Consider the following 25,566-nt stretch of genomic DNA (forward strand, 5'->3'; position numbering starts at 1 on the left):
GTTTACATTTTCCTATTAAATGCTAAAAAGGTTTTTATTTTTATTTTCTCGTTCCTTATTTTCATCTTTCGAAGCTCTACTCAAAAACGTGGTCGAGTCTTACAACGCAAAATGCATATTTTTTCTTTAGGTTCATTGGCCTGAAGATTTTGGTCAGCAGTGTACACTCTTAGATAATAAATTATTGAATCAAAAGTGTGATGTTTTAGGATTATACTTCCCCAACCCCGCAGCTCAGTGGTAAGTCTGAAGGCAAACCGGGACCAGCATGGCCAGGTGGGTAAGGCACTCGACTCGTAATCCGAGGGTCGCGGGTTTAAATCCCCGTCACACCAAGCCTCTCGCCCTTTCAGCCGTGATGGCGTTATAATATAACGGTCAATCCCACTATTCGTTGGTAAAAAAAAGTAGCCCAAGAGTTGGCGGTGATGACTAGCTGCCTTCCCTCTGGTCTTACACTGCTAAATTAGGGACGGCTAGCGCAGATAGTTCTTGAGTAGATTTGCGCGAAATTCAAAAACAAACAAAACGAACTGAAGGCTAAACACTCTAAACAATCGGGTTTTGATACCCGTGATTGGTACAACACAGTACTTAACGAACAAATACAGCCACTTTTGAGATCATCTTCAGCTGATAATACAGAATGTGTTAAACGTCTCGAATCCCAAACCCTTTGACGTCCTTTCAGCTGCAGAGAACATGTTGAAAATTCGGTATTAGAACACCTGAAAGAAAGATTTTCGGACAATCCAACTTAAGATACTCTGCCCCTACGCCACATAAGCTATAACTCACAAATGAACCCAAAAGGGGCGTTTTGGTAAACGAGTTCCGATGATCTTGGGTTCGAGACTTAATGCTATCAAACACGCTTCGCACTTTCAGCTGTATGTGAGTTATAAAAGTGAGAGTTAACCTCACAATTTGGTTAAGTGCAGTCGCATCAGTGGGTGGACGCTGCCCATTGGTCCACAGCTCAAAACTACTGACTTTTGATCAATAGTGATGTTTAATTTCACTGTTTGTCTCTGGCTGGTGCTAATAAACAAAAGGAACTAATAAAAGTTAGATTGTTTATAGATGAAGTCACTAAACAGAAAAGTACATAAAGTGTAATCAATTATAATTATAATATAGCATTTAATGTAAAATTATAATATGGTATTTATTGTATAATTATAATATAGTATTTAATGTAAAATTATAATATGGTATTTATTGTATAATTATAATATAGTATTTAATGTATAATTATAATATGGTATTTATTGTATAATTATAATATAGTATTTAATGTATAATTATAATATAGTATTTATTGTATAATTATAATATAGTATTTAATGTATAATTATAATACGGTATTTATTGTATAATTATAATATAGTATTTAATGTATAATTATAATATGGTATTTATTGTATAATTATAATATAGTATTTAATGTATAATTATAATATGGTATTTATTGTATAATTATAATATGGTATTTATTATATAATTATAATATGGTATTTATTATATAATTATAATACTTCAAAGTTCTGTTTTTCGAATAATATATTTTTACTTGCCAGTGTTCCCTAATATCGGCATTAGTTACAAAGGTTATTATATTTTCCTAACCTTCGTAACATTAGATCATCTGACACGACTTAAAACTTCGCTGAATTTGTACATTTTTATTTGTTTGTTTTTGAATTTGTACAAAGCTTACAGGAGGACTCTCTGCGCCAGCTGTCCCTAATTTAGCAGTTTAAGACTAGAGGAAAGGCAGCTAGTCATCACCACCCACCGCCAACTCTTGAGCTAATCTTTCACCAACGAATGGTGGGATTGACCGTCACATTATAACGCTCCCACGGCTGAAAGGGTGAGCAAGATTGGTGCGACGGGGATTCGAACCCACGACCCTCAGATTACGAGCCGAACGCCTTAACCCACCTGGCCATGTCGAGCCTAATGACAATTGCTATGATTGTTTATCTCGTATTTAAATCAAGTTTCGTGGTTCAACTATCAAACTAATGTCTTCATCAGCGGCTCAGTGGTAAATGAAAAGGCTCACAACGCTAAAAACTGGGTTTCGGTGCCCGTGGTGGACGCAGCACTACAAAGCTAGGTGTGTTGAGCTCATTGCATAATTTTGTGCCTAAATACAAACAAATATAGAGCAAAATGATTTCAGATATGAAATTATTTTAGGTTTACGGCCAAAAATGCCGTTAAGAACTATGGCACTAAACAGATGAAACAATATATTCTATTCTTTACAAGTGAGGCCGCACAAAAATCGTATTTAAATTAATTTTTGATAATCAAAAGTTTCTGTGTTTAATTAATTAATTTTTATTATTATTTTTTAGCTGAAGCTGTCCCCAAACAAGGGTTATGTGACATTCTTCTGACACTGCTCTGTTTAGCCCTGATCGTTGTCACTTTTCCATTTTCGCTCTTTTTCTGTATTAGGGTAAGTTAGAAACAACGCTCAAAATGTTTATTTTTCTATTGAAGTTACTCCAGCTACGCTAATATTTAAACTTTGTAGAGTTACTAAGCTGCGTCTCTCGAAATAATGACTCCAATCTACAGAATAAAATGAAACTTGGAGAAATTAATCAAGACAACAAGAGCTGAAGTTTGAAAAAAAAAATAGAATCAACGTTTAAAATGCACAATAAAGATTCCATTTGTCATTAATGATAAGTAAGACTACCAAGACATGTAGATTGTTTTAACATTAATGATAAGTAAGACTACCAAGACATGTAGATTGTTTTAACATTAATGATAAGTAAGACTACGAAGACATGTAGATTGTTTTAACATTAATGATAAGTAAGACTACCAAGACATGTAGATTGTTTTAACATTAATGATAAGTAAGACTACCAAGACATGTAGATTGTTTTAACATTAATGATAAGTAAGATTACCAAGACATGTTTTAACTTTGGGCCTCAACAAAAGAACGATTTTATTGTGACTTTTAAACGTTGATTCCGCTTTTAAGTTATAAAAATCTAAATATGTCAAGAAATGTTTTACAAAATATGGACATGAATTTGTTGTTTTTCGTTATGTCGATTCTTTACATTTAGCACGTGGTTTCCAACAAATATGGGACAGTTTAATCAATGGATAACTATTACACAGTTTCTTTATTTGTAAAATAATAACTCCTACAATCAGAATAAAAAGTAATTTTGTATGGAATTTCAGATTGTATAAAACTATACGTATACATTTTATTTAGTTAATACAGTGTTCTACAGAGGGAGCAAATTTCGCTTCAAAAGTGGGAGTCCGTCCACACTTTCAATTTTGTTTATGGGTTTTTCTGTTTTCTAGCAGAAGGTGTTTGATAATTCCAGACCACTGTTTTATCAGTAACTCCTCCGCTAGCATCCTAATTACACAGTTTTCAAGAAACAACAAAATTTCTAAAAGTTCATAAAATACTTTGGTTGTAATTTTTCAATGTTTGTGGGGACCCGGTGCGGCCAGGTGGTTAAGGCACTCGACTTCTAATCCGAGGGTCGGGGGTTCCAATCCTCGTCACGTCAAATATGATCGCTCTTTCAGCCGTGGGGGCGTTATAATGTAACGATCAATCCCCCTATTTATTGGTAAAAGATTAGTTCAAGAGTTGGCGGTGGGTGGTGATGACTAGGTGCCTTCTTTCTAGTCTTACACTGCTAAATTAGGGACGGCTAGCGCAGATAGCCTCGTGTAGCTTTGCGCGAAATAAAAACAAACAAGGTTTTAAGAATTCACTTATTAAGAACAGCATATTCTAGCTTTCTTGTTCGATTGTCTGCGCATTATGGTACGTAGCATAATACGGCACGGTTTATAGATAATTAATTCCATATTTAACAACGTTGTGCAATGCTACAAACGCTAATTTTATGTAAAATAGAATTTCATGAGCCTCTTTCTTCGCTCCATATTTATTTTTACGACATTAAAATGTATTAACTAAACATTTCTTTAAACATACAATAGCCTGAAAATTAACAAACTTTATCCATTAGAGGAATTACGTATCTTACGCCAAATTAGTCATTGAACGTTAATATTACTAAGAAATGTTTTTGTATAAAACTATCCACGAGCACTGTTCTACAGCTGTGTAGTTAAATATACGATTGATTACGTTACCTTAAAACGATTCTTACAATGGAAATCAGAAAGTCATGTGACAACCATGACCGGTATAAACTAGATTTTAACATAAAGGACTGAATAAATAATGCAGTGTTTAAAAAAAATACAAATTTCCCAGTACTATTTACTTAATGGGAAACATAAGTACAAAGCTACCCAATGAATCATTTGTGCTGTGTCCACCAGGGGTACCTGAGCACGGTTTTTCCCGTCATAAGGCTTCATACTATTGCTAATTACCTGGGAGGGCGCTTTTTATTATTAAAAGAATTGACTGTAATTCCACATTTTAGGCAAAATGTGGTCAACATTATGTCCATTTTAACATTTTGGCTTTTGTATGTAACAGTCTTTCGGATGCGAAATATCCATGCTCTCAAATCATTCATACTGAGGCGTAAAATCTCCAAGACTTAATGGAAAACAAAGGAATATGGATAAGCTTAGAGTAACAAACTGAAAGAGAATTACTACAACTTGTACTCTAAGTTGTGTTAAGTAAAGTGTAGCATCTTGTAGCATGTCAGAATCCATAAATATAGGGTCAATAACAAAAACTGACCAAGTGCCTCATGCAACAGAAAGTAACATAATCAAGGAGGATCTACATCTGGAAAAGCCCAACAAAGAATACATGTATACAGAGGTTACTTTCACGACACATCTGTTCAACCGTTGCATACTTCAAGCAGCTAGAGAACGAAATTACTATTTAAGCTTTCTCATATAAGCTCATATTGGTCAATTGGCTGGACACAGTGCTTATAAGTGTTATTCTTATACAATAGATGACTTATAGAAAGTACACAGGGAGGAGTGTTATGCTTTGAACATAACATCCTTACGACCGAGAGTTTTGCAGTGGAAATAATGCTCAAGGGTTATCATTAAGATGAATGATCCTCAGAAGTTAACACAGAGGTTAACACATCTAACCTCTGTACAGATGGTTTGAAGCATTTATTTCTTTATTTTCTTAAACTGGTTCCGGAACAAATATTCGTAAGACGTCTTTTATAAATCTTCTTAATGAATCTCAGCCCCTCCATGTTTGAATTAATGCTCTCTGTTTGTTAACATTTGTCAAAAAATATCGCCAACAGCGAATGTGACCACATTTGAAATTAGTATATATTATGCGTACGTGGACTAAACGACCAGATCATGAACCGTTAGGGCCTGGCATGGCCAGGTGGTTAAGGCACTCGACTCGTAATTCGAGAGTCGCGGGTTCGAATCTTCGTCACGCCAAACATGCTAGCACTTTCAGCCATAGTGGCGTTATAATGTGACGGTGAATTCCACTATTCGATGGTAAAATAGTAGTCAAAGAGTTAGCGGTGAGTGGTGATTACTAGCTGCTTTCCCTCTAGTCTTACACTGCTAAATTAGGGACGGCTAGCGCAGATAGCCCTCATGTGACTTTGCGCGAATTTCAAACCAAACTAAGCCATAAACTATTAGAGTTCAGATATAGCTGTCTCTAATTTTAAGTAACACACCAAAGAAGCATCAGTTTTTGAACCCAAAAAGATGACGTGTGTCACTACAATTACCCTTTACTAAGTGTCACAACTACAGGTGTGGAACTTTTAATTTATATATTTTGTTTGCTGTTAAGTGCAAAGCTTCATAACTGGCTAGTAGTGTTGTATCCACCAGGGATATATAAACCCAAATTCCACTAAAGTCCGATAATTACCAAGTAATCCACTGTATTAATGGCGCGTGTATAAGGCCACGTCACATTGATACTGATAAGAAAGCTTCAATTTGATGACTATTTCTCATGATCGTTCATGTTTTGCTAATTATGAGGTATTGCCAAAAGATTCACCAAAACTGTCATAAATGTTTTAAAATAATAATTGTGTAAATTGTTTTCGTTTAATACACAAACAACAAACATTTAACAAATGATGGAGTGTTTTACCATCTGATTTTGAATTAAATGAAAAATAACATACTTTAGTGTCTTTTGAAGTCAGTATATATAACTTTATTATATTTATAATGTATAATTGGACAACAGAATGGTAAGTTGTCAAAGTTGGCTGCTACTGCTAGTATGCTAACACTGTCAGGGCCAGTTTTAAAACTATAGTATGACCAGTTTGTTAACTTTAACCCGTTTACTTTTCTGGTAAACAGTGGCTCTGCTAAAATAGCAATATTTCATTTGTTTGCTTATTTTTAACTAAGCTTAAAGGCACACCTTGGGCTATCTCTACTCTGCCTGCGACGGGTATCGAAAGCCGGATTCTAGTGTTGTAAGTTCTCAGACATACCGCTGTACCACTAGGGGGACATATAGAATAATAAACTTGTTTAGTTGTCAAACGCAAAGTTACACAACGGGCCATCTTTGCCCTTCTCAACTTCGGGCATCGAAACCCAATTTATACTGTAATAAGCCCAGAAACTTGTGAAAGGCACATTAAAACAAACTTATCAGTCGGTTACAAGAAAGAACGAGTTTTTGCAAGAAATAATTTAACCATTTAACGCTTTTCTAGATTTTTAAAGGTTAAATACAGTTCAAACGTTTGAAGTGATCTGTTAGGGTTAAACGTTATAATGAAAAGCACCTTAGCTAATTAAATATCGAAAATATTTGTGAATCTTGTGCTAAACGAAAGTTTGGAAGGTGGAATAGACTTTTTTGTTCACTAGCATCTTAGACAACAGCAGCATAACAGATTAGTCTGCGTTGTGTGCGCCACGTGATTCGAACCCTAAATTCAAGCATCATAAGCTTTCAGGTTTATAGCTGAGTTACAGGAGAAATAATTTATTTAATTCGGCATGATAATCATAAGTACTAATTAATGTCACTAGATGGCAATACTAATATCCCCTTTCTTCCCCAGGTGGTTCAAGAATACGAAAGAGCGGTGATTTTTCGTCTGGGTCGGTTACTGCATGGAGGATCAAAAGGTCCAGGTAAGTTGTCCGTCCTTTTTCATTTGACCTTTCTTAAAATTGTTAAATGGTGCATAATACTTATTCAGTTTTTAAATGTTTTAAAGTGAGTGTTTATGGTGAGTTGACTGCACGAAACCTTCAAACTAGACGATTAATGCAAGTCACTTAATCATTCATAGCGTTTCCATGGTAGCTTCGAGTAAGCCTAAGCTTCAGTTTATTAATGATATTTTTGTTTATATATATATATATATACACATTTCAGGTATACTTTAGTTTCTGTTTGCTTCTAATGGAAATAAAAGATTTTTTCGTTGATAAGATTAAAGAAAAAGACGATTTTTTCCATTCATTTTTTAGGTATATTCTTCATCCTACCATGCATTGAAAACTGTACAACAGTTGACCTTCGAACTCTAACCTTTGACGTCCCACCTCAAGAAGTAAGAAGAAAACAATAATCTAGTTTTTCTAACAAGCTTGTAAATTCTTACATCTAATATATGCAATTAGTTCACAAGATATAAACTCTTGTTTTCTAACACTGTTAACTTATATCTGTGATGTCATTCATTATTTAAACCTTAAGGGTATGTTTGATAGCGCATCCTTTCCAGATATTCTGGTTGAGACATCTAGTAACAAATAATTATTTTGAATATCTAATACCCTTTTAAAATTACTTGTTAAACAATATAATTAATAAAAAGCTTTTATTTTTTCGAGTCCGAAGTACGGAATAATTACAATGTTTACTTGTATAAACATACGAGCTTTTTACGATTAAAATAAGTCCCTCAGGTTTTCTTGTTATTGGAGTAAAAGGCTTCATAGAAATGTAAATCAAATTCAGTCTAGGTCATTTATGTCATCGTGGTTATCTTACAAAAAACCATATAAACTGTTTGACCCTGAAGAAGAAAGGCCAACCTTTCAAAAGCGCTCGGATTACAGAGTTTTTATTTCATTTCTATTAAGACTTCTTGATCTTACGTGTTTTACAAAAAGAAGTATCCGTGACGTCTGATGTTGTTGTTGTTTTGAACTAAGCACAAAGCTGCACAATGGATTCTCTGTGCTCTGCTCACCACGGGTATCGAAACCAGGTTTTTAGCGTTGTAAGTCCGCAGGCATACCGCTGAGCCACTGAAGGGGGCGTGACGTCTGAATAGCAACCAATATATACGTTTCTTTAAAGTTTCAAAAAGTTATTTCGATGTTTATTGAACGGGTGGATAGAGTGCAGCCAAAACTCAAAGCTCTTCAGGTGAGAAGGTGAAATGGAGTCAAGACTTCAAACTCTTTAGATGAGAGAATGGATTACAATCAAAATTCACAGTCCTTCCTAAGTTAATGAATTATCGCTTTAACTTTGATAAGCTTTGACTTTAAAAAATATTCAAACATCTCCTATTTAAAGAATAACTGGAGGAAAATATTATTTGAGAGAAATCTCCTTTCTGGCTAGGGCTCTTACGCCCCTTGAAGATTTGTTACAATACCTTTTAACATAACTTTTCGAAACAATATGGGACTTATTGGTCCATCTGGGCTGTTTCACCTTCTAGAATAAATTACAATAATTAAAATTAAAAAGAATAAATAAATAATCTTAACGCCAGCCATTATCATTTATTTACTTGTCAAACTTTCTTTAAAATCACTTAAATTTACTGCCTCTATAACATCCGAAGACAACCCATTCAAAAGACCAACCACCCTGATAGAAAAGTGAAATAAAACTGTCTTAGCTGAAGATGACTCCTATCTTGCCAAAATATATATTTGTGTCTCTAATATCCTTACTGTGAAATATGGAAAAGGTGATGCATCAACATTACCAATTCCATTAACAATCTTAGACACTTCAGTTAGATCCCACAGTTCTTCATTTTTAAGAAAAACAGTTTGAAAAACTTTAATCCCCATCCCAGGCATCATTCTAGGAACCCTTTGAGCCCTTTCCAATCATTCAATGTCTTTCCTAATGTAAAGAGCCAAAGACTTGACACAATACTCCAAATGTAGCCTAATCAGTAATCTATGCGATGAAATTATAAAATTCTAGACTTTTATTCAGTATTTCTGTAGATAGAACCTAAAATCTCATTTGCCCTACCACTATCAACAGCACACTGAAACTAATGACACTGTTAAGGTCATCATCATCCAAATTATACTTATAACACAAATTATTATAATCAACATCTATTATCTTGTATTTATTATAAGTAAAACCCATTTGCCATTTATTTGCCTAACTTACTAAACGATCTAAATCCTATTGTAAATTAACAGTATTCTCTTTAGAGCCACCCAAGACCTTAATATCATCTGTAAATGTAGGTAACTTATTGACCATTCTTCGTCATGTCATTGATGTGAATCAAAAAAGAGCAAAAGTCCTAAGACTGAGCCCTGAGGTGCCACACCTATAGAGATAATGTTTTTAATGTTTTACGAGCCTTTTATGTGGCACTTTGTCAAATACTTTTTGAAAACCCATATACAACAAATCTATACCTTTGCCCTCATCTACATAAGCAGTAACATTTTCAAAGAATGTCAAAATATTTGAAAGGTAAGACTTTCTTTTTATAGTGTTCTAGAGCACTGGGGGGTTATCACATGGTTATAACCCTGTAAGAGATGAGCCAAAAGATAGATGGCACCGACCCACTTTCACCCAATGTCGTTAATTAAAAGAAACCCTTTGCATCATTGAGTATGCTCAAACGTTTTTGATTTAACCCTCAAATTACCGAATTATTAACATACTGTTTATTACGTGTAAACTCCATATATGGTACCGCATAATATTACTAAAATAATTTTCCAGTTTTGCTTATTAAAACGCCCCCAGTGACTCAGCGGTATGTCTGCAGACTTACACGCTCAAATCCGGGTTTCGATACCCGTGGTGGGCAGAGTACAGATAGCCCATTGTGTATCTTTGTGCTTAATTCAAAAACAACAAAACAAAAACAGCCTATTAAAAACTCAATGTAACAAATGGTCAATACATATAATTTAATGCAATTGGTTATGAGGAACATAAGGAACCTTAACCAATAATAGATAAGGTTGATTGAAATTTTAATGCTATTTCTCTAAACATTTATGTATTTCATTCAGAGTTCTGTAACTAAGCAGTTTGGGTCACAAATAGCCCAGAACAATTGGTTTAAAATGCCCTATGGATAACTGCGAATTTCAATTTTTAAATTATGATTATAAACACAAAATTTCGGTTTTGACAAATTCAAACAGTGCACCTGATAATAACTGACGTAACTAGTAAAAGGCATGTTGTACAGCTTTGATCTAAAGAAGGGACATTGTCTGAAACTGATTCTTCCATTATTTTATATAGCAATGGTTTTTGATCTAAAGGAGGGACATTGTCTGAAACTGATTCCTCCATTAGTTTATATAGCAATGGTTTTTGATCTAAAGGAGGGACATTGTCTGAAACTGATTCCTCCATTATTTTATATAAGAATGGTTTTTGATCTAAAGGAGGGACATTGTCTGAAACTGATTCTTCCATTATTTTATATAGGAATGGTTTTTGATCTAAAGGAGGGACATTGTCTGAAAGTGATTCTTCCATTATTTTATATAGGAATGGTTTTTCAAGTTTTAGTCATAGAAAGACCGTGGTTTTAATTTTCGGTAACAAACTTACAATTTTCAGTATTTTAGGTCTAGATGTCAATAACCTCCTTCTGTCTCCATCTGTTCCCGATTTTTGACCGTTTTTACAAAACCCCAATATGTTACTGTTGTAACGAAAGAAGTTACCTTTACCAGAAATTTGATCTTTGACTTTCATTCGTGAAAAAGTTAAAATGAGATTAGTCCGTGGTGAATACTGAACGTTTGTACCGAATTTTATAACAATAATATGAAATATTTTTCAATTATACGTTTCACACACAGACACACATGCAGAACTGAAAACAACACACTATATTCTCCAGTAGCACAACTGTATGTCTATACTTGAACAATAAACGACTTTCCATTTCCTAATTTTATCATTCTCTCTGAAGATATACACTAAGAAGTGGGAACATTCTGAGTTTGCTGTAATATTACACTTCTATTAAAATCTCACTTTGAACATATAAAAATGCTCCCCCCCCCCCCAGTGGCACAGCGGAATGTCTGTGGACTCACACTACCAGAAACCGAGTTTAGATAGCCGTGGTGGACAAAGCACAAATAGCTCATTGTGTAGCTTTGTGCTTAATTTCAAACAAGCAAAATAACCTCAAAAACATTGGTTAATTAATTCTAGGTATTGACCAAAGATTCAGTTACTATATCGGTGGACGCTGTCGTCTACTATCGAGTCCAGAATGCCTCCGTATCCGTGGCCAATGTGGAGAATGCTCACCACAGCACTCGCTTGCTTGCTCAGACTACGCTCAGAAACATTCTTGGAACCCATAATCTGCACGAGATACTAGCGGAACGAGAACACATCTCCAACTCCATGCAGGTAACGCAACTGGAAAGGGGAACATTTACAAATTTAACTCAGAATCAAACATTTTATTTCGAAGTGTCTTTTTTTAAATTTAATGCCACATCTTGATCTTTTTACGATTTTTATTACATATTTCACAGTTAGTTACTTTAATGCATTTCTATCTCGTAATCTAGTTTCATAAACCTTTGAGTTGTATTATAGTCCAATCTTACAGTGTAATATAACCTTAATGTTGCCCAGTAGTTCTATCTTGCAGTGTATTTCAGCTGTTTATTATTGTGATGTAATTCAAATTTTCGGCTGTAGTTCCATAATATTTTACAGTAGCTCTATTTTGTAGTGGGATTCCCTAACTTTAGTAATGGTTAATCAGTATATAGAGAGGTGTTAAATACATTACATAAAAAGAAATACTAAGCTTCACCACGTCATTAAAATGTATGTCGTCAGGTCAGGTTGGGCCATGCTCTATCTAACAGCCAAAATGTTCCATTTCTCATTGTATCATTCCTTCGGCTCATCTAATGTAAGAGAAAGGTGGTCTAATCGCAAAGAAGTACATGCATCTGACAAACTAACTGGTATTTCTTGATATAAAATAGCGTGAATACCCTTTTCATTATACAGTTGCTTCAGGTATGTGACAGTTGAACGAATACGTCGTGAAAATATCTTGTATACATGTGAATTGTATGGTTCTTGATTATGCTACACTGACCTTTATATTCATGTATTTTCACATTTTGCAAGACGCTGTACTTAGCTAACCAAAGCTGAAGTATGACTTGTTGTAGGTCCCTTTCTGGATGGTTTAGACACCCCGTGTTGATACATATTCTTTTGTAATGTATATTAATAATTACAAAATATATCCCCTCTTACACATTCTAAATCTCTAATTTAAAGACATCTTTAAAAGTAGAAATATTTTGCGTGGGGAAGGGAAGAGAGTTGTTACATACCCTTCCATCTCCTTCCCAGAAAAGAAGATGAATTTTTAGTGGCCTTTCATTGCTTACAAAACGTCAATCAATATAAAAATGTAGTTTTGATACACACTATGCCATATCGGGTGTGTTTGTCACGTGACTTGCTCATTTGTATATTCAGAATAATTTTAATAGAACGTAATAAACCATCTAAAACAAAGTATTGTTGATACGTTGCTTGTTTTGTTTATTTCAGAGTGTTCTCGATGAATGTACTGACGCATGGGGAATAAAGGTAGAAAGAGTGGAGATGTAAGTACCAATATATTTGTTGAATAAACTTATCTAACGTATTGTATACGTTGTGAAAACAACAAAACATTAACGGAAATACGTACTTTAAGAGAAGTAGAGACAAATATTTACGGATGTACTTACTTTAATGGAAGTAAGGACATACATTAACGGAAGTGCTTACTTTAAGAAAGTAAAGACAAACATGTACGGAAGTACTTATTTTGAAAAGTAAAGACAAACATTTAGGGATGTACTTACTTTAAGGGAAGTGAGGACACACATTAAAGGAAGTACTTACTTTAAGGGAAGTAAGGACAAATATAAACAGAAGTACTTATTTTAAGGAAGTAAGACAAACATTTACGGAAGTACTTACTTTAAGGGAAGGACAAACATTAACGGAAGTGCTTACTTTAAAAAAAGTTCAACTGCTTACTTTATTTGATACTTTCAGTTAATAAATCTGAAACGTAAGTAACATTCTATATAAAAAAACAGTTTTTTCATACCCTTTCCTACTTTCTTCGTTTTTCTTTACTAGCACATAATAAGCAAGAGAGTTTGTTTATTTGTTATTAAGCACAAAGCTACACAATGCGTTATCTGTTCTTTGCTCACCACAGGTATAAAAACCCGATTTTTAGCGTTGTAAGTCCGCAGACATTCCGCTGTGCCACTAAGGAGCGAGCAGGCGATATTATCCTAGGTTTTAAAAACATCTCAAATTTTACTTTCGTTTACTTGAACAAAAAACGACCTTTCATTTACTAGTCTTGTCATTGTCTCTGAAGATATACAGATTTCTAATAAGTGGGAAAATGTTGAGCTTGCTGTAAAATTATACGTTTGTTAAAATATCATGTTAAGCATATGAAATATCTCTCAGTAGCACAGATACATCTGCGGATTTATATTGCTGAAAAGTGTATTTCGATAGCTTTGTGCTTAATGACAAACAACAAGAGTGTATAAAGATAATACGTTGTGTAGAGAGGACAAACAGAAATGTTTAAGATTCCTGTACTATACTCTAAGAGAAGCCCGGTTAAGTCAAGAATTTTGAAATAAGTTTTGTTGAGCTATGGTGTCAGTTGGAGGTTTGAACATATCAACCAATCATAGCTTTATATAAAGTTAAATCTCTACCAGTCAAGAACTCACAAAAATCTGCGATTTAATAGAACACGCATCTCCAAAACACTGTTTCTTATATTTGTACGTTAAAATAACTTAGCATTTCCTATTTACACAACAGGTTTACCATAACCAGTTATTTGCACTACTGTCTTACTAAAACAAGATATTTACACTACTGTCTTACTAAAACAAGATATCTACACTACTGTCTTACTACAACAAGATATTTACACTACTGTCTTACCATTACAAAGATATTTAACTATACTATAACAAAGTTTGTAAGATAGATTAGAAAGCTTACGTACCAAGTATAATCATATTAACAAATATACATAATAAAAACAACAGTTTTTACTTGATTTGAGTGATGGTTTCAACACTATCCATTAAACTTATGCCTAATTATTCTGAAAGAAATATTACTGGAAATGAATTTAGTTACTGTAATTTGTCAGAACCATACAACACAGAACTAGAGGACGCTACGATCATTAGAGTGTGTGTGTGTTTTCTTATAGCAAAGCCACTTTGGGCAATCTGCTGAGTCAAGTTTATTAGATACAGCATATAATTATATCCATGACTTTTTATCACACAAAAATAATTTTGTTACGTACAAATGAGAGTCATATTGAGAATTTATTACATAAAAAGTTAAAGTTACTCACAGTTCAAATCACTGACATTAAAACTCGAAGACGAACAAAATTATTCAAAACGCCACTTCCTGGCATATTTAACGCATCACAAGAATATTTTATTGTAATAAGAACACTGTTATGTAGTTAAAGAAAAAACTGATTGTCGTAAAACAAAATCATTAAACGATAAATTTGAAATCAAAACTGAACCTCTCTGTTGGTGACACAAGACATAGCCTGCTAAAATATTCCAGTCGTTTATCTTGTCCACAAACAACATAAATGAACTATTTAGTATTAGTCTCGTGCATGGAAGAATGTCACCGCTGAGAAACCCTAAAACTGTATACACTTTCGGCCAACCATACTCAACATAAACAATGACAATTCACATATTTTTACGGAATATATAATAAGTTGTAAAAGGCTCTCATTTGCATATAAATTAATTTATGTATACCATGTTTTATCAGCTGCTAAAATTGAAAATGTTTGTATTTGGTCCCTGTAGTCAACTTTGTGTTATAAAGGTGTTTATCCCTGGCGGGAGATTAGTGCTCTAAAATTATGCCAGCCTTGGCAGAAATATACTATTCAATCGATAGATGGCGATACTTTACAGTTACACTCGCGACATTTCATTGGACACAAACAGCTTTTTTAATTACAAATCAGAACCAGAGTAACGATATTTTTTATATACAATTCTGTGGTCATATCCACGATATCTTATTGTATAAACTCCGAGTAATATGTGCGAATTTATTACCCAAAGGGTTAAAAGTTATTTACAGTTTTAAAGACCGAAAACTGGTTGTAAGTTATATGAGCTGACGGAAAACGCTATCCCGAAACGTAATCCTTTTAAATAAACTTTTTTTAAAAGCATGGCTATTCTTTAATTTTGATTCACTATATATATATTTATTGTTCTAAAAGAAACACAAGTTCATTTCACAACAAGCTTTAATTTCCTAAATGTACGTAATTTTTGTTACTACTTTTCAACTGTTATTCATTTACACGAATCTTACAGCAAGGACGTAAGATTGCCAGTTCAGCTGCAACGTGCCATGGCAGCTGAAGCAGAAGCTACGAGAGAAGCTCGTGCGAAAGTGAGTTTTGTTTTTGTATCATTAATTTGTTTGCTTTATGAATTTCGCGCAAAGCTACACGAGGGCTGTCTGTATTTGGTATCACTTGAAGTTGTATTCAAACTGACACCATGGAAAGAAAACAACGTTTATAACTTAATTCTGCCAGTTTCTATACACTGCTATCTCTTCCATGTCTTGTCTTATCTGACTAGTTGTTTTTAACTAATTCCAAAACTAAATTTTCTTTGTCTCAACTCAGACATGTGTAATTTTTAGGATAATCCCAAAGACATCAAGTAACACTTAACCCGATTATTTAAACATTTTAGTAAAAAAAAAACAACCATTCAATGGTTCTAATCCCTTTAATGAGTATTGTAACTAACATATAGATAGAGTCGAAAAATGTATGAGAAAATGTTATTTGTTTTCAGTGGAAGACGTCACTTTAAACGGATATTATAACCAAGGCATAACATTCTCAATAAGTTTTTAATTTTAAACAGTCTGTTCATTACAGCTTCATACTATTAATATAATATTATTATATTATAATATTAATATAATTCTCATTTTTAATATAATATTCTTATTTCAGTCACCGATTAAATCGCTTTCTTTGTGTCTCACAACCACAAAAGATACGATCTCCAAACATTCACGAAATGAAACATAAACAAATACACAGAAAATAATTTTGCTGCCTCGTGAAATGTTATTTTACAAATAATAATATTTAATCAATTATTTGTTAAAACGGAAAGCACTCAGCACCACTGACCAAAGTCAAAATTGGATCAAACATACGTGATTCGTGATGACGAGAAACCCACTTGAAGAAAAAATGTATCTCAAGACAGCTGGTATGGGTATTAAAACATTTATTAAAATAAAGTAGATAAAAATGTTTCGACCTTCTTAGATCATCCTCGGGTTAACAAAGAGGAAATTGGATCGAACGTAACAATGTACTTTTGCCGGAGACTGGCACCTTATGAATAAAAGCACCTCACTAAACACTTCTGCTAAATTTAGAACACATACTGTGACTACAGTAAGTATGTTATAATAATGAGAAGAAGATAGATTAGACACTAATTCTGTGGGTTGATACTGGTCTTCCTTTGGATCTCTTGTCACTCAGGTCATCGCAGCTGAAGGTGAACAAAAGGCATCCAGGGCTCTGAAAGAAGCTGCTGACGTCATCGCCGAGTCCCCTGCCGCTCTGCAGCTGCGATACTTACAAACCCTCAACTCCATCTCTGCAGAAAAGAACTCAACTATCATATTTCCTCTTCCAGTGGACATCATTGGAGGCTTGTTGAAGAAGGAAGAATGAGTCAAACTCCAGATGAGAGGAATATTTAATGTGTTGTTTGTCTAACGTGTAAGCTCAACTAGTGACATCTGTTATCAGCATTTGATGAACATTTAACCTACAAAGTTAATTCTGTTAGTATTCAGTACACTGTTTTATGAAGAAGCGATCACATGATATAACATCAGAAATGCTCCATCGTACAGTTCTTCAGGCATAGCTTAAAACTAAGCATAACAGTAAGTTTTAACCTACTATCAGTTTTATTCAAAGAAACAAAAGAACTCCGTAAGTGTTTATTTAATCTGTTGTTCATAACGTATTAGGAAACTATGATATTTAAAAATTCTATACATAAGACTCTGATTGGCTCTTGTATGTTTAACACTGTAAGAAGAGCCATTGGCTATAGGGTAATGTTTTAGTTAGAAAAGTGTCACCAATAAACCAAACACCATGATACAAGAAACGATAACACTATGTAACACAAATTTTATTCCTGGATAGTATGCGTTATTTCTCAATTGCTTATGTTGTAAAAGTACATAAAATGGCCATTATTCCCTTCAAACTTTGCTTTTGTGACCTTTATAATGAAATTTAGAAATTAATCTATTTTCTATGTAAAAACTGGCAAATTTGCACATTTTCATTTACATAAGGTCTGATTAAAACAACACATGAATCAAGATTTACATGTGTTTATACTAAAGTTTTAAACATTTTTGTATAAGTGAATAGTTTTTCGAGATTTGCGACTGTAATGTAAATAACTTTCACGTATCAGTCCCCAAATATAGTCTCCTCATGCTTTCGTTATACACTCCTTGGTAGCGGCGTTCAAAATACGGTATATCTTGGTGGAAGCGCTCGCCTTGCTCCTCTGAGTGTGCTACCACTTTTTCCTTGAATTTATCAAGATGAGCGTCAAGGATATGGACTTTCAGGGACATTCTGCAGCCCATTTTGCTGTAGATCTTCACCAGAAGTCCCGAACCACTGCGACAAAGCTTCCCCAAGCTTTTTTTTCCTTCCTACTGAGCTTCTTGGGGAATTCTGTGCACTCCAGGATCTTCTTTATTTGTGGTCCAACGAAGACACCAGCTTTGACCTTTGCCTCAGACAACTTAGGGAAGAAGTCTTGAAGGTGCTTGAAGGCTGCAGACTCCTTATCAAGAGCTGTGACAATTGTTTCATAAAACCAAATTTTATGTGCATTGATGGGAACAACACCTTCTGGAGGTTCACTTGTGGCTCACATTTCACATTTTGCCTGCCCACAGAGACCTAGGTCCGTTGTAGCCAGTGCTTCCTTGTAGCTTCACACATTTTATCAGATGTTGTCACAGAGTTCGTCTCCGTTCTTGTCTTGATAAATTGACCACGCACATAGCAAACTGTGTCTGGAGAATGCTTGCAGCTTCTTGAAGCCATCTCTGATAAAATCAGATAGGTCTATGTGTCACCTAGGTAGCTAGAACTAAACTGAAGCTGTGAGTGGTCAACCCCTGTATATAAAGTACCATGGAAAGTTCTAAAAAATCCTAAAAAGTTCGTGACAATTATCGTAAGTTCTACAACATTCTGGAAAGTTCTTGAATTCTTGTAAGTTTGAGAAAATTCTCTATCAGCTACTCAACATTGAATCTACCTGGAATGTTCTGGAAAATGGGTAAATTTGAAAATTTCATTACCCAGGTCACAAAAGCAAAGTTTGCAGAGAAAAATAGGTCTTTTCCATTTACTTTCGGCATAAGAAATTGGGATATAACACTTTCTGCCCAGGAACAAGAAAAAGTAAATATTTTGTTACATAGTGTTATTCAAGCCTGGTGGTGCTTTGAGTATATTACATACAAACATTAATATTTTTTATTTGTTTAATTACATACAAAAGCGACGTATAACGTCGCTAGACTCTCTGTTCAACCAACTCCACGTATAACGTTGCTAGGCTCTCTACTGAACCAATGCTTCGTATCACATTGCTAGGCTCTCGGGTCAACCAATGCCACGAGTCAAGTTGCTAAGCTTTAGGATCAACTAACGCTACGTATCACACTGCTTGGCTCCCGGGCCAACCAATGCCACGTATCACATTGCTAGGTTCCCGGGTCAACCAATGCCACGTATCACATTGCTAGACTTTCAGTTCAACCAACGCCACGTATAACGTTGCTTGGTTCTCGGTTCAACCAACGCCACATATCACGTTGCTAGGCTTTCGGTTCAACCAACGCCATGTATTTTTCCGCTAGGATCTCGGATCCACCAAAAGTCACGTACAACGTTGTTAGGTTCTCGATTCAACCAAACGCCACGTATCATTTCACTGTTTTCATGATACATTAACTCTCAAGAAATATTAAATTACTTCATTAGATTGCGTATTATCTGCCAGTTAACCCTTTCCATAATGAAACGACTTCTCTTCTGTTACACAACCAAAACAAATTTAAAAACACAAAGAGAAAAAAAAAACGTGTATTCTTGCAAGAAATTAGATCTTTTGCCAGTTTTATCTTGCATCTCTTCTAGGTTGTTTATTTAGTATTCTCTGGTTAGAACTGCTAACTTGAAACGTTTCCAGGTAACTTGTTTACTAACCTTTGTGCTTTAAGCTTTTTTAGTATTTGTTATATAGTTGTGAAAGCTTCGCTCTTAAGAAGGAAAAAAATCGCTCTTTTGAACACAAATAGAAAGCTAATGTCCTTTAGTCAAAACAGATAGATTCATGTGATTTAGATTGCTTTATCACAACATCTGTGCGAACAGTTGAGAAACATAGATAAACAAATAAACAATAAAATATAAAACAAAGATCTCTTTAAGTATAACCAAACAATAAACAAAGGACATTAACAAAGTTATCTGTAATTAGGATATAATCAAATAAGAGATGATAAAATTTGGTGAAATAACCGAAACGCTTTTGTAAAATGCTTTAATAGAAACGATCAGAAATACGGTACGTGTTAAAAACAAATCTTTTAAATCAAAAAACATTTTACAAGACAATCGTGTCATTAAAGAAGGTTGTCCTGGATACATTCTTTAAAAATTAGTCCAAGGTCGTTTTTATAATAAACGCCAAGAACAAACTAGAAGATGAAATAAAATATAATTATTTTGGTAAGATATATTACATTTATAACAAAGTTACTTCAGCAGAGACGTTTCGTAAATTTATAGTCAAACATAATAAACAAACAGCATTAAATTGGTTTATTCACTTATGGAGTTTTGGAAAAGTGTTTGTATAGCTTCGAACGAGTCACGGGTTTCGATTCGTGCGATGACGTAATTCGAAATATATGTACATTGTTTTATTTAAAAAAAAATTGATTTCGAAAAGAGTGAAAAGTGGACCTTCCACAGAAACTTTCATTGGAATTTGTTGTCCTAGTCTATAAATAATTGAAGTTACTTACCACTTTCGTTTTCTTTCTGTGTGTATATATAGCGTTGTCCAGTTAACAAGATGTATTAGAGATATGAATACTTTTGTAACTTATACAAAAGAACGTTCTTAGTAAACATGTAGATTATTGCGTGGTCAATTGCGCATGCTCAGTCGGAATAAAATTCATGTACCTTTTATCGCATTTTATGTGGATCGAATGTTTTAATTTGTCATATATATATACACACACACACACACACATACATACATACATTATCACCAGATACCAGCTAATTTTATTTCTATCTATTCATACCTGTAAACATACTCACCTTTCTATATGTGTTATTCCTTCGTTTCAATATTTACATACATAACAACTTAAGTTTTGTTCGTGTGTTTTGTTTGGAATTTTGCGAAAAGCTACACGAGAGCTATTTGCGTTAGCTATCTCTACTTTAGTAGTGTAAGACAAGAGGAAAGGCAGCTGGACATCACCACCCACCAACACCTCTTGGGCTACTCTTTTACCAACGAATAGTGGGATTCACAGTCATATTATAACACCTTCACGGCTGAAAGGGCGAGCATGTTTGGTGTGAGGGGGATTCAAACCCGCGACCCTCAAATTATAACACCCCCACGTCTGAAAGGGCGAGCATGTTTGGTATGAGGGAAATTCGAATCCACAACCCTCAAATTACGAGTCCAACGCCTTGACCATCTGGCCATGTGGGACCTACGTAACCTTTCAAGTGTCTTGACCTTGTGTTATGGAAGACATTTACCTGACGAAAAAACAAATTATAGCGAAGGAACTTATAAATTCAGGTTTCAATGGATGTTTCACATTAAGATTCGTTAGAGGTATGTTACAGAAAGTTCTAATTTTTCCTTTCTTTAAATTGCTTTGATTTAATTTGACTGTAACTATTAAAAGTACAGAAAAAACAAATACCACATTTTAATAAAACGTGTCACACTGTAATTTAAGTAACCTTTTGTTCTGGGATCGGTACAGCAGTTAAGTCCCCAGTGCTACGTATGCGGAATTACAACGCTAGAAACCGGGTTTCGATACTCGTGGTGAATACAGCAGAGATAACCCATTGTGCAGCTTTGTACTTATCTACAAAGAAATAAACCTCAATGATATTTCGGTTAAATCATTATTGTCTGATGTGTATGTGTGTACTTACAGTATTCAAGGTGAGAATATTCTTTATTCTTGTATTAATAAGATACTTTCTGTTTTCTGCAGCATTTTCTTAAAACAAAAGGCAATTTGATAATTTTCTAAAAGTGAAACATTTTGAAAATATCTATCAAAAATTAAGTAGCTAGCCAACTCTTTCAAATATTTTTCTTTATTCCTTATATATTTTTAACAGGGAGTGACCTCTCTAAAGAAACTACAGACTCAGTCACAAATGGAACAGAGAGCTTCATATTCACCCACAGCCAGTCTCTGGATGATATGTACAGTGCCCTAAATCATGTAGTTCAGAATGAAATACAGGCAGACTTTTGGGCATTGCCTTTCCCATTCTTTGCTCTTGAAGCAGATGAAGCAACTTATGCAGGAAACACCTCTATACTGATAATTTATATCAGATATCTTTCATCATTAGGTGAGGTTACAAGTCGATTCCTTGCTGTGTGTGAGCTGACCAACACTGGGGCTGATTCTATCTAAAACATAATGCGCTCAGTCATGGCAGATTGAGGATTATTTGATGTTGACTTGGTTGGACTTGCAACTGATGGTGCAAATGTCATGGTTGGAATAAAAACAGGTGTTGCTACAAAATTTAATGAGGAATGCCCCTGGATAATAACAAGTCATTGTTTAGCACACAGATTACAGTTGGCAGCTGAAAAGGCAGCAAACCAGGTGCCATACCTTGTGAAGTACATTTCAGGTTTGAACCAGTTTGCAAAAAGCCTGAAATATTCTCCCAAGTTGTGTCGGGTTCTGAAAAGAGCAAAGCATTGCATGGAGAGAAAAGCAACAAAATCAAGCAAGTGTTCTTCATACAATGACTCTCTTTTAATGATTCCATCCAAGCACTAGTCAACTGTATTGCATCTGTGATAAGCTGCCTGCAGGTCGTAGCAATGGAACGTGGTACTCCAGGCTACATGGTGTAGTCCAGCAAATGTCATGTTATAGCTGTCATGATGACACTTTTTGGCTGACGCTATTGGCATTCTTGGACTTTTGTCAAGATCTCTAGAGAGAGCTAATTTATCTTATGATGAGGCTAAAGCAATTATTGATGGGTCAATTCTGTCAATTCAGTCGCTGGTACACATCCCTAGTCCTTACACACAGACTGCACTGAAGTAACTCCCACAAACTCCTGATGCCAGTGGTTACACTGTTTACAGATGCCATGACATCAAAGATATTGATAAACAACGTGGAAAGTACAGATCAGCTGCTGAGTCACTTGTAGTCACAAGACTACAAGTAGCATTCCCAGACACTAACATCATGTCATTTTTTCAATATTTAACCCATGTCACAGCAGAGCAGTATCTGATGAGTATAATCTGAAGAAACTCATCAAGCATTTCTCTCCTTTCGTCAACGAGGATGAGGCACTGATTGAATGGCTACTACTAAGGAATATAATGGAACAGGATGTTCACAAAACAGAAACATGAAAAGCTTCTACAAGGAATACATCCACCAGACCTGTCAAACTTTTCCAAATCTGTCTCAGCTTGCAGCAATTGGATTAATAATTCCAGTTACATCTGATTACTGTGAGCGGGAAATTAGCAGGTACAACAGCATGAAAACAGATGCTAGGAGCAGTCTGTCTGTGGAAGACAGAAATGTTACTGAACGTATCCATAGAGTCCAAACCGTTAGATCATCTTAACTTCGACTCTGCATTCAGATACTGAGTTACTCACAAAGACAGACGTGGGTACCATTCCCTGTTGAATAAATGTGCTTCGGAACCTCAGGTGTCAACTTCTACCACATCTTCTGTTGAGAATGATTTGGCTGAAGAGCTGCCACTGGATTTATCTACTTATTAGTTTGTTTGTTTGGGAATTTCGCACAAAGCTACTCGAGGGCTATCTGTGCTAGCCGTCCCTAATTTAGCAGTGTAAGACTAGAGGGAAAGCAGCTAGTCATCACCACCCACCGCCAACTCTTGGGCTACTCTTTACCAACGAATAGTGGGATTGACCGTCACATTATACACCCCCACGGCTGGGAGGGCGAGCATGTTTAGCGCGACGCAGGCGCGAACTCGCGACCTTCGGATTACGAGTTGCACGCCTTACGCGCTAGGCGACTTATTAGTCATGCTACCATATTCTAGTTTTAAGTCATTTTTTTTGTTTCTGTGTTATTTTGAGAAATGTATCACTTTATTTTCCTCTTTATCATGTTTATTTTGTTTTTTGGCGGGAAGATTGCTGGGAATGAAAAATAGTACAAAACTTAATGTCTTGTAGATTTTACATAATTACAACTAGTTTTTACTGGATGGAATTGATGCATATTAAAAATCACACACCACACAGTTTTTGGCGACCTAAGATTGTGGCTAAACAACTATCACTGTGGCTAAAAGAAATCTATTCGTTGGTAAAAGAGTAGCCCAAGAGTTGGCGGTGGGTGGTGATGACTAGCTGCCTTCCCTCTAGTCTTACACTGCTAAATTAGGGACGGCTAGCACAGATAGCTCTCGAGTAGCTTTGTGCAAAATTCCAAAACAAAAAAACAAGCTAAAAGAAAATTACTTTTGTTTAGCCACAGTGACTAAGAGAGTTATTTTTCTAGTGGAAGCCCAGGGATGTGTCATAGAACTAACGATAATTCGAAAATTGTTTGACCTCATGTTTGTATCATGCAGTCGTTTAAAAATATATGAAGTTACCTTATCCCTATGTTTTAGTTATTTTCGTGTGTGCGGTGTGTTTGTGCGAGTGGGGTTAATAGGAAGTCTATGCTAATATATTACTACACTGATTTTTCGGGAAAAGTAGACCCAATTCAGGGAAAGCAACTTAAAGGTTTTTAAGCACCCAGTGGTACAGCTTTTGAGTAAATTATTAATTTTTTTGTTTAACTTTATGACTGGTCATCATCATGTAATTGTTGTATATTGTATGAAATATTGCGCGAATATTTTGTTCCAATTTAGAAAACATGACCACCGTGTTTTGATTTAAATTAGGTTTTGTTAGGCGAATGATTAAGCTTTCTTTCATTCTTCTGCTATTAGAGTTCTCGTTGCATAATGTTTTAATGTTACTAATATTAACTGAACATTGATTTGTTCTGTTGTGTTCATAAATGTGTGATGGGAGATTACTATATTATTTTATCTTTAATGTTTGTGTTACATCCTATTTCACTTACATACTTATTGCATCTAACGGATTGATACTTGCAGATGATTATGTCGTCGAAATTGGCAAAATAAATCTTCCTTATATGAGGTGATTTTAGTGCTCGATTTTGTTACTGAGTTTGTATTTATATTTGGCTAAAGTAACAGTGAGAATATGTTTAAGGAAGTTACATATGTTAACCCCTTCACAACGTGCTCGATGTAATATACACGAGTTTAGTTAAATATTTGTTTGGGAAAGTATACTCTGTTTCGTTAGAAGCTCGAGTGCGAAGTGATTTTATGTTGTGATTAAAAACTATTCTTCATTTCAAAAATCTCAAATATTATTTGTGTAATCCCCAAAACATTCTAAATACACTTCAAACGTTTATTTTCAGTAAAACCTTATATTTTATGTTATTTTCTCTACCCTAACTATATGTGGTCTCTCAATTTGACTGTCTTCGTTACCATCACAATAAATTAGGAAATATAAATTTTGTTTTTTGTTTTAGAATGACTGCAAATCATAACAAGACAACACAAGTGTTTAATCTAAATAACTTAACTCTCAACAGTATCCATTTATATATATATATATTTATTTATCATATTAGCGTTGAATCGTGTTTCAACAGGCCACATACTATAATCTTACTTACATATTTTAAAAAGAACCGTTTGCGAATCAGAAATAACATATTTAGGAGTTAAACTCTTCAGATTAATGGTGACAAAGTGAAAGCTGTTAGAGACTTTTCAACTCCAAGCAATTGCAAAG

General features: G+C 34.6%; 1 protein-coding gene across 1 annotated transcript in view; it reads left to right on the forward strand.

Moving 5' to 3' along the window:
- The window catches only part of LOC143225776 (band 7 protein AGAP004871-like), a 32,962-nt gene extending 12,313 nt beyond the window's left edge, over positions 1-20,649 (forward strand). Inside the window, exons 2-8 of the mRNA XM_076455764.1 lie at positions 2,370-2,473; positions 7,044-7,116; positions 7,459-7,541; positions 11,402-11,605; positions 12,782-12,837; positions 15,640-15,718; positions 16,845-20,649. Coding sequence (XP_076311879.1) covers positions 2,370-2,473; positions 7,044-7,116; positions 7,459-7,541; positions 11,402-11,605; positions 12,782-12,837; positions 15,640-15,718; positions 16,845-17,039 — 794 coding nt within the window. The 3' untranslated portion in view covers positions 17,040-20,649. The remainder of the gene's footprint in view (positions 1-2,369; positions 2,474-7,043; positions 7,117-7,458; positions 7,542-11,401; positions 11,606-12,781; positions 12,838-15,639; positions 15,719-16,844) is intronic.
- Positions 20,650-25,566: the final 4,917 nt, after the last annotated feature.

Source organism: Tachypleus tridentatus, chromosome 1 (assembly GCF_004210375.1).
Source record: "Tachypleus tridentatus isolate NWPU-2018 chromosome 1, ASM421037v1, whole genome shotgun sequence".
NCBI lineage: Eukaryota > Metazoa > Arthropoda > Merostomata > Xiphosura > Limulidae > Tachypleus > Tachypleus tridentatus.